Source organism: Microcaecilia unicolor, chromosome 10 (assembly GCF_901765095.1).
Source record: "Microcaecilia unicolor chromosome 10, aMicUni1.1, whole genome shotgun sequence".
Lineage (NCBI taxonomy): Eukaryota > Metazoa > Chordata > Amphibia > Gymnophiona > Siphonopidae > Microcaecilia > Microcaecilia unicolor.
This window is the reverse complement of record NC_044040.1, coordinates 219,284,801-219,302,243: the sequence shown is the minus strand read 5'-3', so window position 1 is coordinate 219,302,243 and position 17,443 is coordinate 219,284,801. Positions and strand designations below refer to the sequence as shown.

The window sequence follows — 17,443 nt, the reverse complement described above, 5'->3', positions numbered from 1 at the left end:
AAGGACAACTTCAATTCCAAAGAGAATCTCAGAGAAATGGCCACTCAACTGACTTATTATATGGTTGACTAGCAACTTCTTCCATTTTTCTGCATACAGAATTGGATGAGCAGTAACCAACAGCATACACCAAATTTTCAGACTCCTGAAACAGGCACCTAAACGCTGAAACACAGCCCGCTTTGTCGAGTCTTTTTGTTCTATTTTCAATAAATCTCTCGTACAAGAATTTGTCTCTCTCCCTTGTATTTTTTTGGATAAGCCTACCTACCCTACTCTTTGGTTTGTGCACACTGCGTTAGGGACCAAGTGTTCCTCCACATCCAGTGGTTGATCTCTCCAAGACACTTAACCCTTCATTGCCTCAGGTACAAAAAAAAAAAAACCCCAAGATTGTGAGCCCTCTAGGGACAGAGTGAGTACCTGATTATAATGTAAAATTGTTCTCCACTTTGAACTTGATGATTAAGCGGATTATAAATGCCTAAATTATATATTAAGTATTAGCCATCAGGAACCGAACCACATGGATATGGTACTACATCCCTCATGTACGGCAAATCTTCTAGAATAAAAACTAAAGACTTAGTGCTCACTGTATAGAAGGTAAATCCATCTGCTATTGCACTAAAAGGTGAATCCTAACAAAGGATTCAAACCAGCCTCAGAAAGACGAGGGTGGGGCATTAAAAGGAATCTAGGGCTTTTTCCATGAGGCAGTAAACACCTTCCATTTGAAACCATGCTTAGCTGAGTCTCTCCTGGAAATCTTGATGTTTTAAACGCCACCACGGAGGCTCAGGGCAGCAGTTATCCTTTCAACATCCAGCATGAGGTAGAAAAATCCAAAAGCTGGGATGCCACAGTGTTTCCTCAGCCTGCAAGATCAGCATCAGGGGAATACTCCACCGTGATGGCTCTTATGAAAAGTTCCAGGAAAGGGAACCACACTTTCCATGGCCAATAGGGGATTATGGGTATCATGATTGTTTCTCCTGCAGAGCGCCTAAACCTGGAGTGTGAAACCCATCTAAATGGGCTTCCCATTCCAATTTGGATGTATCTGTGATGTGGACATTTTATACTGGAGCAATCTGGAACATGATTCCTTTTACCAGCTATCTATGCAATAGAACAGAGAGAGGGGTATGGTGATTCAGACTACATCTGTGGCTTGTAAAGGTCCACTGGGCTTCCCAGATTCTTAAGCAATGCACTGTTGAAGCCACATAGCCCAACAATCACAACATACCCCAAGTTAATGTCCAACTACAGAATTCCCTGCACAATTCATACAAGTTGGGCAAAAGCCTTGTCCTGCAAGAAAGGATAACCAAGTTATGTCTAGCAGACCTACTATGAACTCCGGCTGAGGTGATGGGCTCAAATGCGAGTTTAGGTCATTTATAATGAACCTCAGTGACTCCAGCACCTGGGGGATTATGCTTGTACATCTCTGGGCTCCTTCCTGCCAGGTGCTTTTGACCAATCATTCAGAAATGGAAAAATGTGAACACCTGGTTTGTGCACAAGCATAGCTACTACTAGAGAGTTTATTTATTTTATTAACAAAGGCTCAATATACTGCCCTATCTCATGGAAGTGGCTTCAAAACGGTGTACAAAATAACGAAGCAGAGATACCAAGTCAAAAAGTGGACAGCAAATATTGAAAGCAGTTTTCTTTCCTTTTTAGAAATCTGAAATACTTCTGGAAAGTGTCATGTCAGCTTATGTAGCCTTAAGTGCAGATAACCAGTCTGTGATGAAGGGATGGATGCTTACAGTCAGTTGCTGTGGAATGGATCTTAGATTTTATGAAGAATTGTGCGTCTACCCTGTTTGGTGTTCCTAATGTTTTGTTTTATATTGTAATGGATCAAGGTAACTAGGGAAACTTGTTCAAGGTCCTTAAGTCGATAATGGGAAGGAATCCCTTGCTTTGTGTCACCAAGAGTTCCGAGTAAATTCGCTGCCCCATTTCACCTAGTGGAAGGTTCAACAGCACTGGCCTCTAAGAGGGAAGAGCTCTTTGGCAAGTTTTTCTCGACGTTGAGAGTTTGACCAAAAGACTCGCTGAGCAATATGGAGCTCTCTCAAGATGAGGTCTATGTCCCTGAGAAATAGGTCTTGATATTAAAGGGGCCAACAATCTGCAAAAACCTTAGCTTTCCTCCTATTAGAAAGTTGTCTAGCAAAGGCTATTGGAATATGTTCTGCTGGAGATGGTTGATTAACCTCGGTTACCTGTTATGCAGCAGGATTCACGTGTTCTATGTGTGCCTGTTTTTCTGCTTTGGCTATGTACTGGTTGTTTGCCACAAGTTTCTTTCATGCATCTGTTAATGATGTATATTTCATTGTTCACAACTGAAAATAAATATTTAGAAACACACCCATATCCTAGGGTTTGTTTTATTTATTTATTTAGATTTTGCTCAGACCTTTTTCAGTAGTAGCTCAAGGTGAGTTACATTCAGCTACACTGGATTGAGGACCAGGTTGTTGTTGGTTTTGAGGCTCTCTGCTGTCTGAAAACTAGATTTTACCTTCTTATTCACAGGCCTTACATTCTTTGAATTTAGGAACCATCCTAAAAGGAGCCAGCTGAGACTTCATAATGCCTCCCTTGTTACCTGAGTTAAGGCTGTTTGCCACTATCTTTGGGGGGGGAGGGAGAAGAGATTAAACCAAACAACGCAACCTTGTACAGTGCCAGTGGAAACCAATGGCCTATCTCCAGTCCCCACCCTGTCAACAGAATGCTCATGACCCATGATAGGCAGTCACCTGCAGTGAAGCCAAAAACCATACATTGAGCAAAGGCCTACCACTGCCTAGGTCCCCACCCCCACAACAGTCCTAATTCTCAGTCAGTCACCCCTTCCTCTGAAGGACCCCCCTTCCCCCCAGCCAGGTAGCAGGTTTTACTTATGACTGCTGTCTATTGCCATCACTGATTTCACTGCATTCCTATTGGATTGGTGATAAGGATTGTGGATGATATATATTTTTTTTTCTATAGGGAAGATGTAAAGAAACACTTAGTCCCCTGAGGAAGCCTCGATAGAGTGAAACGGAGAGCCCTGTTGGGCAATTTATAAAGCTAAGTCATCCATTCTATAATAGGATATAATAGAATGTTTGGCAATTTAAAATGTTAAAACCAGTGGAGGTTTTTCTGACCGATGATACGAACAGAGTCTTTGAAATGCCAGCACAAAGAAATTATACTTGCTGCTGTGCAGAGACCTTTTCCTCCATTACAATATATTGCATGCAGTGTGAAAAATAGGTCAACAAGAATATAAAAAAAGGATAAAAAATATAATTTGATTTCGCTTTGAAACTTGTTTTACATCACTGAAGAAAGCCAGCTTACATCCATTACCTCTCTCGGGTTCATAGCATGGTGAACTGGAAGGTCTTGAGACCTACAACAGATGCAAATTAAATGCAGCTTCTCTCTCTGGTAGTGGCAGCATGAGATCCTGGATGCCTGGGTTCAATTTTTAACCGTCATGGCACCCAGGATTTGTTGAGCCCTAAACACTAGATTATCACTTTCAAGTTTCCAAAAAAGAGGAAACTTTCTGTGCCATGCAGTTCTATACAAGTTAGCCGTGTGGTACAGGAAGTTAAGTTCCTCCTCCCAGGGACAGCAGGGTTAAGAGCAGATAACGAGGGTGGGGGGCACAACTGACTGGCTTGCAGGGAAACCCCCACTAATAGGGCAGACAGACTGCTGGCTGTGTACCTGTGCAAGTGGCATTAATGGATGTCTCAAGGGCCTGATTTAGGGGTCCTTTTACAATGTTGCAGTAAGCATCAATGCATGCTTACCTCTGCTGAAAAGCACTTAGGCTTCCCACAGTAATTGAGCAACATGCACACACACAAGCCATGTGCTAAAAAATATATATTTTTTTTAATCGAGGGAATATGTCTGTGGGGCAGAGTGAGCATTTCTGTGTTAATCAGTTATCGCGTCTGCATGACTAGCGTATGAGCCCCAACTGCCTACAAAATAGGAGGCAATAAGGGCTCACATGCTAATCTTTAATGACCACGAACTAATACAAACATCATTGTGTGGTCATTAACTTGGAAATTGGGGGGTGGGGGAGAACCACCATTTATTGGCTGCACAAAAAACAGCCATAGCATGCAGGAAAGACCCATGTTAAGGGTGTGCCAAGGCTACTTTTTAGCACAGCTTAGTTAAAGACCCCTTAGTAAGTTCTCCCATTCTTTGTGAATCATGCCCTAAAAGGAGCCATAATAGCCACCCTCAGCAACTGATACTCACGTCAGTGGGAACAACAGGGGTTGGGAAAGGGCTCAGCTACTGGCTCAGACTAAGAAAAATCTGTTAATTGTTTATGGACTTTTCCTCCATAACTTATCCAAACTTTTAAACCCAACTATGTTAACTGATTTTACCACCATCTGCCAGCAACTACTATGCACCTTAGATCCCAAACTATCAGCATATCAGAGGCATTCATTCAATTTCTCTCTTAGCAGGATTAATGCAGAGCTCCAAAGATTCAATATTAAAAAGTGTTCAAACTACCTTTTGCATTCTCTTGCAAAGTCTGTTTCCAGCTGGGGAGCACAATCTGAGCAAGGTAGTAGTTAAAATCTAAGCAAAGTTAAACCACACATCCTTGATGCATTTTTACCTGGCTCTTGATTCCCTGTTGAGTAATGAAGGTTTTTAGGGCTCCAGTTTCAGAGTTTTGAGGATAACCAAAGTCCAGGATTTCTACAAAATGAAAAAAAAAAGAAAAAGAAGAGAACATCCGAGGCAACAATGCTGAACACTAATGAAAGTACAAGTAAAAAGAATGAAAGTTGCCAAGCCCATCCTTTGTCAAATCCCCATACTCATTGCAATCTCAAATCCAGCGAGGTCTGATTTACCATTGCTTTCCACTTCAGCATATTCAGTCCCAAGCCTTTTTGAATGCAGATATATTTCTCTGCATCATTGTGGCTGACAACAGATACCTCTGATATCCTCCAACAGCTGCCAGCACAGAACTGCCCTCTAATACTAGGAACATAGTAAGTGTCGGCACAGTGCAGGGGTATTTTCCTCTTGTCTCACCTTTGCTGGTCAGAGGCCTGGTAAGCCTGAACCATCTTTTGCTGATCTAATATGGATTCTACAGCCAGTGGACTGAATACATCAGAAACCCTCTTTCTACAATGGAATACTACTGCTTGGCACAGCTGTGATGACTTTGTCCAAGGACACGTTGCTTACTGCAAAGTAGCCTCATCTCCTGGGAAAGTGCAAAGGAGCGTGCCTCTCAGGAGCATCTGTGAACCATGGAGGGGAGTTTGCTAAATACAAGGCCTCTCATTGTCATGACCATGAATTCTGCTGGACAGAAATACACCGTTTGTGATTGGTCCATATATGTCACTTGGATAGAGGGATGTCACTGCTGGACAGAGGAGAAGAAAACGAAAGGGGAGAAGAGAAGATTTGCCTAGTGTATAGATCTCTCTCAGAGGTGCAAGAGAGACTGATCTGCCAAACACCTGTGAAATGAAGTCTGTGCTGAGAACTGCACACAACAGTTCAAAAACAGCTCTTTGGCTTTCCATGACCTGAGTAACCAGCCTGAGAGCAGGGACTTTGGAACTATTCCTGATGTATTAGAACTCGCAGGTAATCTGCTGGAGCCTAGAAGAGAAGCCAATTCATCGCCCCCTTGGACTATGAATCTATAGGGCCTCAAAGGGTGAGCTTGCAGGAATTTTCTTCTTACTATAGCAGGGTATAATTAGTCTGGATTTTCCCTGAGAAAGGCTGGTTTGTTCCAGGACCTGTAGTTAGCCAAACTTGCTGCTAAGTGTTGATAGTTTTGGTATTATTCCTTTCATTGGGAGTCAGCTTGACAGGAACGTAAGGGCCACATAAGAGGTACTGTCATATCCTTAGTAAACAGGTGCGTAATAATGCTATTTAGTAATTTTCTGTCCACCTAAGTACTTATACAACAGTCCATCTATTCTGCCCAACAAGGTGGCCAGAACTGAATCTGGCACTCTGCATAGGTTCCACTTCAACAGTGATATCTTTATGTCTTCTTGCCAGTTTTGGAGCATAAACCATAGAAGTCTGCTGGCACTGGTCCTACTTCCTAACTACTGTAGCTGCCGAAGCCCACTTATTTGTTGCATTTGTACCCCACGTTTTCCCACCTATTTGCAAGCTCAATGTGCCTTACATAGTACTGCGAGGTGTTACCACCTCCAGTGATTAAACAAATACAGAGTAATGTTAAAGAGAATGAGATATATGCATTACAGTCACATTAGAGGAACGAGAGGACGAGTTATATAATGTTCGTTGCAAGTTTTGGTTTCATTGTGTTGCTGAATTCAGGCACTTAAGTTGGGTCAGTAGGGTATGCCTTTTCGAACAGATCGGTCTTTAGTGATTTCTGGAAGTTGAGATGGTCGTGCGTTGTCTTTATGGCTTTTGGCAATGTATTCCATAGTTGCTTATATAGGAGAAGCTGGATCCGTAAATCGATTTGTACTTGAGTCCTTTGCAGCTAGGGTGGTAAGATTTAGGTATGTTCATGATGTTCTGATTGTGTTTCTGGTTGGCAGGTCTAAGAGGTCAATCATATAACCTGGGGCTTCGCCATAAATCTTGTGGACTAGGGTGCAGAGAGTTAGGGAAAAAGATCTTGAGAATCCCTACCTTCATTGCTGCTTAGTGTTGTCTACTGCTCTGCTAAATAAACCATGCACTCTATGGAAGTCTAATGGTCCATATTGTTTGTCCATTAAATAAAGGAGTGAGTTTAGGACCAGTAATCACATGTTTACCCTCTAGACCAGATGTGGGAAACCATGGCCCTCAAGGGTCACAACTCAATCAGGTCTTCAAGATTGCCACAACAAATACACATAAGATATACAAGTAGCGCTTCAACTGTATAAAATATTATGCATATTGAGGAACGCTTGAAAATCTAAATGGGTTGTGGCCCTTGAGAACTGTGGCTGTCCACCCCTGCTCTAGACTTGGTACATTTTGTGCCATCAGTAAAACAGATTTTATGCCACTTATCCTAGAAATAAGCAATGGATGTTCCCCAAGTCCATCTTAATGGCTTATGGACTTTTCTTTTAGAAGTTATCCAAACCTTTTTTACACCCTGCTAAGCTAACTGCTTTTACTACATCCTCTGGCAACAAATTCCAGAGTTTAATTACATGTTGAGTGAAGAAATATTTTCTCTGACTTGTTTTAAATTTACTACTTAGTAGCTTTCTTGCATGTCCCCTAGTACTAGTATTTTAGGAAAAAAGAGTAAACGAGCAATTCACAGCCACCCATTCCATTCCACACATTTCTCTGCCATCTTTTCTCCAAGCAGAAGAGCCCTAGCCGCTTCAGCCTTTCCTCATAGGGAAGTCATCCCATCCCCTTTATGATTTTCATCGCCCTTTTCTGTACCTTTTCTAATTCCACTATATCTTTTTTGAGAGGTGGTGGGTGACCAATGGCATTCTGGGTTTGCAAACATAGGGCAGGGAAGGACCAAGGGATTGAAGAAGAAAGGGGGTGTTGTGAAGCTTCTGTGCTATGCACCCCCTCTCCCCCCAAAAAATCCTCCTAGCAGCTTTTTCAGACAGCAAGGAGAAATTCCCTCTAGGAAGTGTAAACAACGACAAAACCACCACCTACATGGGAACATAAGGGTTGAACCCATGGCTTGAATTTCAACCTACATTTCCAGGTGGTAGAGAGTGTAATTGCATATTATGTAGTAGGCTACCAGCAAGTTGATCTAGACTTTCTGGGCCACATTGGAGCTCATCTAGTAAAGGCTATGTCTGTGGCTCATCTCTGCTCAAAAAAAACAAACAAAAAAAAACAGAAGCCATCACACGACCTGTCGTCCATACCTTTGTACATCACTGCTTGGATGCTTCCAGTAAGTCATTTCAGCCAAGCTGTCTTACATGATCTATTGCTAAAAAACTTTCAACTATCCACAGTTGTGTCCCAGGCTGCCAAAAATCAACAAAAACAGATCCCAGGCAACCCTCAGTTAGCCAGTCACCAGAGATATAACTGCATCATCCTGGCTGTCAAAGAAAGCAGAATTACAATTGGGTTCTTCTGAAGATGGATGCTGTGCTTGACACATGCCTGTATGTTTCTAGAACTTTCTATTCTTTAGAGGGCAGTTCCACGCTGGTGCCGTAAGAAGACAGACATCAGAAGTATCTGCATCATCCTGCTGTTTACGGAGAATCTCCATTACAGTTGAGTAACTCTATCCCCATTTCACCAGCTCCATTGGGAGGATGTTTGATATAATTACCACTCATATCAAAATACGGCAGTACATCTATTCACTATTTAATCAAGTTTTTATCTGAGCATCCACTGGCTTCTAGAATAATATTTAAAGTTTTATTGCTTCCTCCAAGATCTTACCTGTATATAGTATGTAAACCACTTTGAATTTAAGTGCAGAAAGGCCAAGTCCCATCCCCATTTCAGAACACCCTATATAATGGAAAGGCCTTGAGGGACTTCAAGGGCCTCTAGAATGGGGTCCCCCATCTGAAGTTCCCAAAGCCTCCAGAACTTCAAGTGAGGAGAGCTCAGCTTCTGCTAGTCCCTCCAGGGACCAATCCTGTAACAGCCTTGAGTCACAGCACTGACAGTGTGACCTCTTGGCACTCAGTACCATGGCTCCTGTGAAAACTGGCCCTCAATGTGTGGCCCAAGTCAGCAAGAGGAGTGGCCTAGTGGTTAGGGTGGTGGACTCTGGTCCTGGGGAACTAGGGAACTGAGTTCGATTCCAACTTCAGGCACAGGCAGCTCCTTGTGACTCTGGGCAAGTCACTTAACCCTCCATTGCCCCATGTAAGCCGCATTGAGCCTGCCATGAGTGGGAAAGCGCAGAGTACAAATGTAACAAAAATAAAATAGATACTATTGGAGATTCTACATGGAATGTTGCTACTATTGGAGATTCTACATGGAATGTTGCTACTATTGGAGATTCTAGATGGAATGTTGCTACTATTGGAGATTCAACATGGAATGTTGCTATTCCACTAGCAACATTCCATGTAGAAGGCTGCGCAGGCTTCTGTTTCTGTGAGTCTGACGTCCTGCACATACATGCAGGACGTCAGACCTGCACGGCCACATTGGTGATCTGCAAGGGCCGACTTCTACATGGAATGTTGCAAGGGCCGACTTCTACATGGAATGTTGCTAGTGGAATAGCAACATTCCATGTAGAATCTCAAATAGTAGCAACAGTGGAGGAGTGGCCTAGTGGTTAGGGTGGTGGACTCTGGTCCTGGGGAACTGAGTTCAATTCCCACTTCAGGCACAGGCAACTCCTTGTGACTCTAGGCAAGTCACTTAACCCTCCATTGCCCCATGTAAGCCACATTGAGCCTGCCATGAGTGGGAAAGCGCGGGGTACAAATGTAAAAAAGAAAGGCTGGGCAGACTGCTCATCCTGGGTGAGAGTGGGGCTCTCTCATCATGCAAGACAAAAAAGAAGCCCATGGCAGTGCTGCGCTGCCAGCCCCCGTAGCTGCAACAGCACCGATTGATCACCTGGCATGAACATCCCCTCAGGCTGAGGCAAAGATCTCCTCCCAGAGTGCCAGCTTCTCACCTGCCCAAACCTCTCTGGACCTGTTGGTTACCTCCCAGCAGCTCAAATTTCCTCTTCCATCTATGACTTCCTTAAGAATTTTTTCTGAAATGCTTTATTTTCTTACACATTAGTGACTTACTTTCCTCAAGTCCTTAAAAAAAAACCCAATTTAGCTGCAAGGGAACTCAATAGCTGGAGAGGGAATGGGTAACCCACCAACCCCATCCCCCACTGGCCAGGCCCTGTGGGGACCCCTGCCAGACATCTTACCACGCTAAAGTCCATGAGCTACAGCTTGGGGCAACAGAGAACAAAATTGGCTCTGCACTTCACTGAGGATGGACTCTGGCCTCCAGCCCTAAGACTCAACCACAGGGATGCAGGCTGCAGATCGCATCTTTGGGAAGTCAGGTCTAACCTACAGGGCCTGCGGCACCAGACCTACAGTATCTGAGGTAAAGAAAAATACTGGAGAATTCCAAGCAGCACCAACATACTGCTGTTATCACTAGAATTCATTCTATATCTTTACCTCCATTGCTAGTAGGGGTGGGGGGTGGGGGTGGGACTCAACCCATTGTCTGGACTGGTCTAGCTGGATGAAAAGCAAACAGATTTTTTTTTCACTGATCAAAGATTAAACAGCTACTGAACCATTTCAAGCTTTTGCGTCTGAGTTTTTCCTGCCAATAATCCTCCTCCTAATCCGAGTGTCTACTATCATGAGAAGGAAGAACAAAACAGAACCCTTCTTCCAGCCCTTTTGCTGGGTCTTTTAGAAAACAATTTCTATATTTAGAAATTTGAGCCTTGTTACTTTGTGTACCCATCAGAATATGATTTCTTACATGATGTACAGGTTTAATATTGTACATCCTAGCAACAGTAACAGTTCATATGTGACGCATACGTCTGAAACAGACATGCAGACCCTTATAATGAAGGAATGCATTAACTGTACTAGCCAAGAAACAGGTAGACTGATCTGTAGATAGAGTTAACCAGCAGGCTAATCCTTCTCACAGTTCCTCAAAACCTAGTCCTGTACTCTAGTGCCTGTGTCTTCAATCCTGGTCTGGGGACCACCAATAGGTCAGGTTTTCAGGATATTCCTAACGTACACACGAGAGATTTACATGCAATGGAGACAGAAGCATGCAAGAGTCCTTCACGTGTTCCATTACAGATCATGAAAACCCGACATGTTGAGCCCTTGAGGACTGGGAATGAAGTCCAAAGCTACAGTGGAAAAATCACCCCATCATCTTTCCGGTCTTCATCAGAAATGAGTTTGACAAGCCCCATAGAATAGATTCTTTTGCCTTTAGTGCAATATGGCAAGGAGAATGCAAAGTGAGGGACGGGGATAACCACTAAGAACAGGATTAACACATGAAGTGAACAAAAGATGTCCAACAGAAGAAGAATCTATCTGTGCAGCACTTTCTTTAGGTTTGGATTCTCTCATGAAGATGTAATAAAAATCAAAACCTAAAAAAATTACAGCAGAGTAGTTAAAGTGGAGAGTCACAAGAACTTTTTGCACAGAAGTTACACCTATTTTCAGATGGCTGTCTAGAAGAGGCAAGCGTGACAGCTGATAAGCATCTCTGTTCCTCCCTGCACTTACCTGTGCATCTGCCCAAGTTGGCTGAAACTATTCAGAAAGATTATGAAATTAAGAAAATGCTTATAAAAAGGCTAAATGGGACCTCATTATTTCTGCATTTAAGTACTGGCCAAGCAAAAGTTTTTCCAGCCTGAATAAACCCTCGGCATCCCAGCAGTTTTTGCTCTACACCTTAATGGAAGCTCAACTTTTCCGCCATACTTACACTTACAGATGGGACTTCAAGAGGTAACCTAAGAAAGTTTTTCCTAAATTGTTCCAACCTTCAACGTCTCTTATGAAAATAAATGACTGGCAGAGGAACAGGTGGGAAAATGTGTTTACATTTGTAGCATATTTTCATGCTGGTTGCAACAACAGTCAAACACGTTCCATTAATAAAATGAACGTGGCCTCCCCGTTTTTGCTTCATTTGAATAGTAAACAATTCATGGAATAATCACGCGTTATTTTCTTCTGCTCATTCTGTTTCAAATACAGTTTTTGATGTCTTATTATTGCTACGATGGGTTGAAAAAGTCACCTAGCTGTTTGGAGGCAGTTAAATACGGAATACAAAAGAGGCTTTGGACATTTTAAATGGATTACTCTAAAACTTTAATAATTCTATGGCTCCATTTATTCTGATACTTGCATATAGGGCATAATTATCTATGTATTAGCACACTGTGAAACTGGCTCTTATATCTCATGTAAGACTGAAATCGGCACCCTATTTAATCAATTACTCATAACTACTTATGCTGTCATAAATCATCTAGATTAGAGCAATTGCTTTCATGTCTGGACAGCTACTGAGCTACATGCCTACACTTTGCACAGAAAGCTGCAGCATGTTGCCAGGCCTCCGACTGATCACATCTCCCCAGCTTAAAACCCTTTCATTGGCTTAACATGTCTTAATGGAGCCAATTAAAAAAGAAAAACAAACAAACATTCTTTGTAACTTATGAAAGCACCAGCTCATTTAAGAGAGCAACTGCATCATCACGAGATTTGAGATCCTCCAGTTTTCTTTTTACCTGGGATTCAGTCAAGTTCTGCTATTAAAACGTTTATGGAAACTTGAAAGCATGTATTTTTCTGTTATACTCTGATGCTTATGGAAGCAAATTCCTTTGGAATTTAGGTCCTACTCCATCCCTTCAGGAAGGAAACAATTGTATCTTTAGCATCTCCCTGTTACACAGCTTTGACAGACTTCCTTTGGGGTTTTATTTCTGTTATGATTAATAGCATATACTGCATTTCTCTGTATAAAAGATTTTTTTTCTTTTTACTTCAAGTTGCCTAAGTTCTGGCTAGCAATACAAAAATCCAGACTGATCCTTGCAGGGTAAATGCATTACACAGTTTCATGGAGCATTTACCCTCTTAACTTAAAGTTCACAAACGGTCACAGACCAATATGGTGGAACTTACACTAAAGGGGGGGAGGGGGCAGGGGGAATTCATCAAGTGGCATTATGGCCTTAAGCGCGTTAAATATGCCAATTCCCAGTCACCACAGTGCCTAGAAATTTCATCCTGGTGCCCAGGATTTCATAGCTCAGATGTCCCCACCCCCACCTCGTTCCTCAGCACTGCCTCCAACTCCTTCTCTCCCCTGTACGGGGAGTAGGCTCTGCATACACTTGAGCTGCGCACTGCAGGGGGTTCAGGAAGTCTGGTGGGACTTAAAACCGTGAGACTTCCCAATTTTCTGCACTGTGTGGCTCAAGTATATAGAGCCTGCTTGGCATGTACAGTGAGAGAAGCAGTCTGAGGAAGCAAGGGGCATAAGAGAGACTGGAAGAAGGCTGGAGAAGGGTATTTGAGAGATGCAGAGACTGGTTGAAAGATGACCCCCCCAAGGTCATCTTTCCATCTTGGACAGGTAATACAAGGAAGGTTAATAAGGGGGGGGGGGGGAGCTAAGAAAGACACAGACTGGGTTAAGATGTTGGGAAGTATGAGAGAGAAACTGATGGAGATCCAGACTATGGTGATAGGTGAAACGGAGGCAATTGCCTTTGTTTTGCCTAGAGTGTGACAGCTGGCAGCATGCTTTGGGAAGGGAGAAGGTTGCCCACAAACACAAAATAGGCCCCCCCCCCCCATCTTTAGTAAGTCAATTTCTAAAGGAGCTACTACTAATCTGGGAAAGGATTTCAACATGCCCCCCCCCCCTTAAATTTCACTGGGGACAATTCTGGAAGGGTAGGAAAGGTCTTAGATGCTGGTTTCTAGATTTAATAAAAGTTTGTTGAGGCCTGATCTAAGGAATTAGCACATATTAAAAGCCCACAATGCTGCTATTTCTGTGGATAACACTCTCATCCTTCATGTCTCATCAGCTTGTAACCTTGGGGTCATCTTCGACTCCTCCCTCTCCTTCTCTGCACATATTCAGCAGACTGCTAAAACCTGTCCTCTCTCTCTCTATAATATCAGCAAAATTCGCCCTTTCCTTTCTGAGCACACTATCAGAACCCTCATCCACACTCTTATCACCTCTCGCTTAGACTATTGCAACTTGCTTCTCACAGGTCTCCCACTCGGCCATCTCTCTCCTCTTCAATCTGTTCAAAATTCTGCTGCACGACTAATATTCCGCCAGGGTCGTTATGCTCATATTAGCCCTCTCCTCAAGTCACTTCACTGGCTTCCTATCCGTTTCCGCATACAGTTCAAACTCCTCTTATTGACCTATAAGTACATTCACTCTGCAGCTCCTCAGTACCTCTCCACTCTCATCTCTCCCTATATTCCTCCCAGGGAACTCCATTCACTGGTAAATCTCTCTTATTTGCACCCTTCTCCTCCACCGCTAACTCCAGACTCTGTTCCTTTTATCTTGCTGCACCATATGCCTGGAATAGACTTCCTGAGCCAGTACATCAAGCTCCATCTCTGGCCATCTTCAAATCTAAACTAAAAGCCCACATTTTTGATGCTGCTTTTTAACTCCTAACCCTTATTTTATCATCCTCACTTTAATATTCCCTTATCTCTTATTTGTCCTGTTTGTCCTAATTGGATTGTAAGCTCTGTCGAGCAGGGACTGTCACTTCATGTTCAGGTGTACAGCGCTGCGTACGTCTAGTAGCGCTTTAGAAATGAGTGGTAGTTGATGAGTTCCCCCCTAAACGTCAGCAAGTCAGATAAAGAAACTAGGGAATTCTTTTAAAATGTCCCTCTCCACCAAGTCCAGCCGTCACAGTTGTTTGATAGAAGGCCTCAACTCCTTCTAAAGTTAAGTGTGTACCCTCAGTCTAGCCACTAGAACCTAAAATGGTAAACTTGTTCTACGTTTTGTTATTTGATTAGATTTATAGCTTGTTGGTACCTCGAGTGGAGTGGTTCACTTTATAGTACTAGTAGCGTAGAAGGTAGAAGACCAATTGACCCTCTGGTCCACCCAAATCATTTGTTCATACCACCCACAAAATGCACGCTTTTAAGTCTCCCCTTATTAACCTTCCTTGTATTACCTGTCTAAGATGGAAAAATTATGTTCTTACCTGATAATTTTCTTTCGTTTAATCACACCAGACCAGTCCAGACTAATGGGTTGTGTCCATCTACCAGTGGAAGGAGACAGAGAAAATAGTTCCAAGTAAACTGCCCCTTAGTGGGTATCGTGCAGCCTGGAATGTTCAGTATTTTCCTGTCTCCTAGCGGATGGTGGACAGATCGTGCAGCTGCTCTGGATTGCTGGCTGGTAGCTCCTGTCCCAGATTCTTCTGGTGACAGTGGAGCCAGGGGTGTGCTGGTAGCAGTGTTGGGGCTAGTTTTAGATGATACTCAGTGGTCCTGAGTTCCTCATCTGCCAGCTAGGGTGATATCCAGTGACCCTGGTTCCCTCCCTTCCTCTCCTGGCTGTCTTTCTAGCAGGCTGATGGTTGATTGTAGCATGGAGTAACTTCTCTCCTCTGTGGGGTTCTTCTCTTCTGTGGTGGCAGGTATATCTGAATTTCTGCCTCTGAGGTAAGCCTTTATTTATTCCTGTCAATAGTAAAGACGGTAGTTTACAAAAAAAAAAAAAAGGGAAACTGTTTTCCCCTCCTTTTCTGCCTCTGAGGTAAACCTTTATTTATTCATGTCACTAGTGAAGACGGTAGTTTACAAAAAAAAAACAACTTTGTTTTTTCTTCTCTCTCTCTTGCCTGTTACCCGATTTATTTTCCCACCTTTGGCAATGTATTCTAGTTTCTTTGAATTTCACTGGCCGGCGTCTGATTCTGATCTTGGACCCTTCCGAGCTGGTACCAGTTGCTTTGGGGGCTATTTTTTCATTCCTGTCAGCCTTACGCGGCTGTTGGTCAATTCTTTTTCAGACTGTCCGGTCTCTGCTGCTTCAGGCATCTTGCTTGAGACGCCCCTGCTATTTGATTCTTGTTTTGGCAGTAGTTTTTCCTCCCTTCCTTAGGGAGGTTCTGGTTCTCTCGTCCCCATGGATCCCTCCTGTCTGCAGGGTACTTCCTTCTGGCGGGTGTCCGAGTTGCTCTTGGTGTGCAACTGCTAGCTCAAATCCCTCTTCTGAGTACCCTCGGGAGCACCATTCTTGCTAGTCTTTTGCTTGGACTCAATTCAGTGTCTCTTTATGGGCATGTGCCATTTTAGGACTAGTTTGCCACAGCTCTTCCTTGCTTCCCTTGCTTTCGGGCAGGAGTTTTAGCCTAGCACAAGCAGATTTTGCCTTTTCTAGTTTCGGGCGTCTCTCTCCTGGCACATTTGGCGCTCCTTCCTTTTTCTGTAAGGGGCGCAGTTCTTTCCTGCTGAGCAGATCTATTACTGTGCATCTGGATTATCGCCTCTGCGCTTTTCTCTTCTTTTCTGCAGGGAAGTGGTTCTGTTCTAGGTCCGGAGTTTGACTCTCCATTAACTGGTTTTTCCTCAGTTTGGTGTTAGTGGCCAGCTTCCTCTTTGTTTCTGGCCTGGCGAGAGTTGTTTCTTCCTCACTGCCTTACGGCTGCATTTTGCTCCCTATGGTCTGAAGATTCCAGATCTGTGATGTTTACCTCCCTCTTGGAGGCAGTTCTTTCTGTACATTGACTGCTGCTCCGTATCAGTTGCCTAGGAGGGCGGTCATTGTGGCTCAGAGACCACTTGGGGGCTGAGAGTGTCTCTTGGGGCACGGGGCTTTATCTTCTTGTAGTTTTAGTCTCTCTGGGCCAGGGGAGTACAGCGCCAGGTCTGCATTTCCACAAGTTGTGCTCTTTTCCTGTTGGCCTCCTGGCAGCTCCTTCTTCTCTGGCTGTTCCCCGGGGCTCCATCTATTCATTTTGCTTGTTGAGCGCGGCTCCATTATTCCATGCTGTTCCATGTTGGGCACGGCTACATCACTGCATGTTGGGTACAGTTCCTGGTTGGCTTTAGCTCCATTGCTGCATGTTGGGCACAGCTCTATCATGGCATGTTGAGTGAAGTTCCTTCGCTGCTTATTCGGCAACCTTTCATCTCTGCATGTTGAACGCAGCTCCATCGTCACATGTTGAGTGTAGTTCTTTCTCTGCAGGTCTCAGTGTGGGGCGCAGTCCTGTCTCTGCCTGTGGAACGCACAGAACAATACCCTTAAGGGGCGGTTTAGTTGGAACTATTTTTTATCTCCTTCCGCTGGTAGATGGACACAACCCATTAGTCTGGACTGGTCTGGTATGATTAAAGGAAAGAAAATTATCAGATGACAAGGAACTGCCATTTGGATGGACAGTCCTCCAGTCGCATAAGGTCCTCCTGCAATTTATAAATATGTTAAAGAGCACCGGTATCAGCCCAACACACCTAAATGTTCAGGTATGGTACTTAAACCCTAGGTCATGCTTCTTTCCTTCCACTTTTTGCACACATCTCATACCCTCTTCCCAAAAGCACACCCACTTAAAGAACAGGTTCAGCAATACAAAAATCAGGTCTCCATTCAAGCAGGGACCCAGAAGAGTCTTATAAATTAAAGCTTACTCGAAATAATCCAAAGTGCATGAACAGTATCTTTTTAGCACTTTACCTCTATTGCTGGTAGGGAGAACATCCCACTCATCTGTTTGGAACTGAAACCCGCTAGTCATTACCCAATCCACTGTATCATCATCATACCATCCGGCCTCTGTTACCTCTTTCCAGAGAACAGTTCCCATGTTTGCATGCTCTAAGGGCCTCCCCCA

General features: G+C 43.6%; 1 protein-coding gene across 3 annotated transcripts in view; it reads right to left on the bottom strand.

The window, feature by feature from the left end:
* Positions 1-17,443, bottom strand: part of AP2M1 (adaptor related protein complex 2 subunit mu 1) — a 73,206-nt gene that overhangs the window by 25,521 nt on the left and 30,242 nt on the right. For all 3 annotated transcript variants that reach the window (XM_030216824.1, XM_030216826.1, XM_030216825.1), the window contains exon 4: positions 4,685-4,767. In XM_030216824.1, coding sequence (XP_030072684.1) covers positions 4,685-4,767 — 83 coding nt within the window. The remainder of the gene's footprint in view (positions 1-4,684; positions 4,768-17,443) is intronic.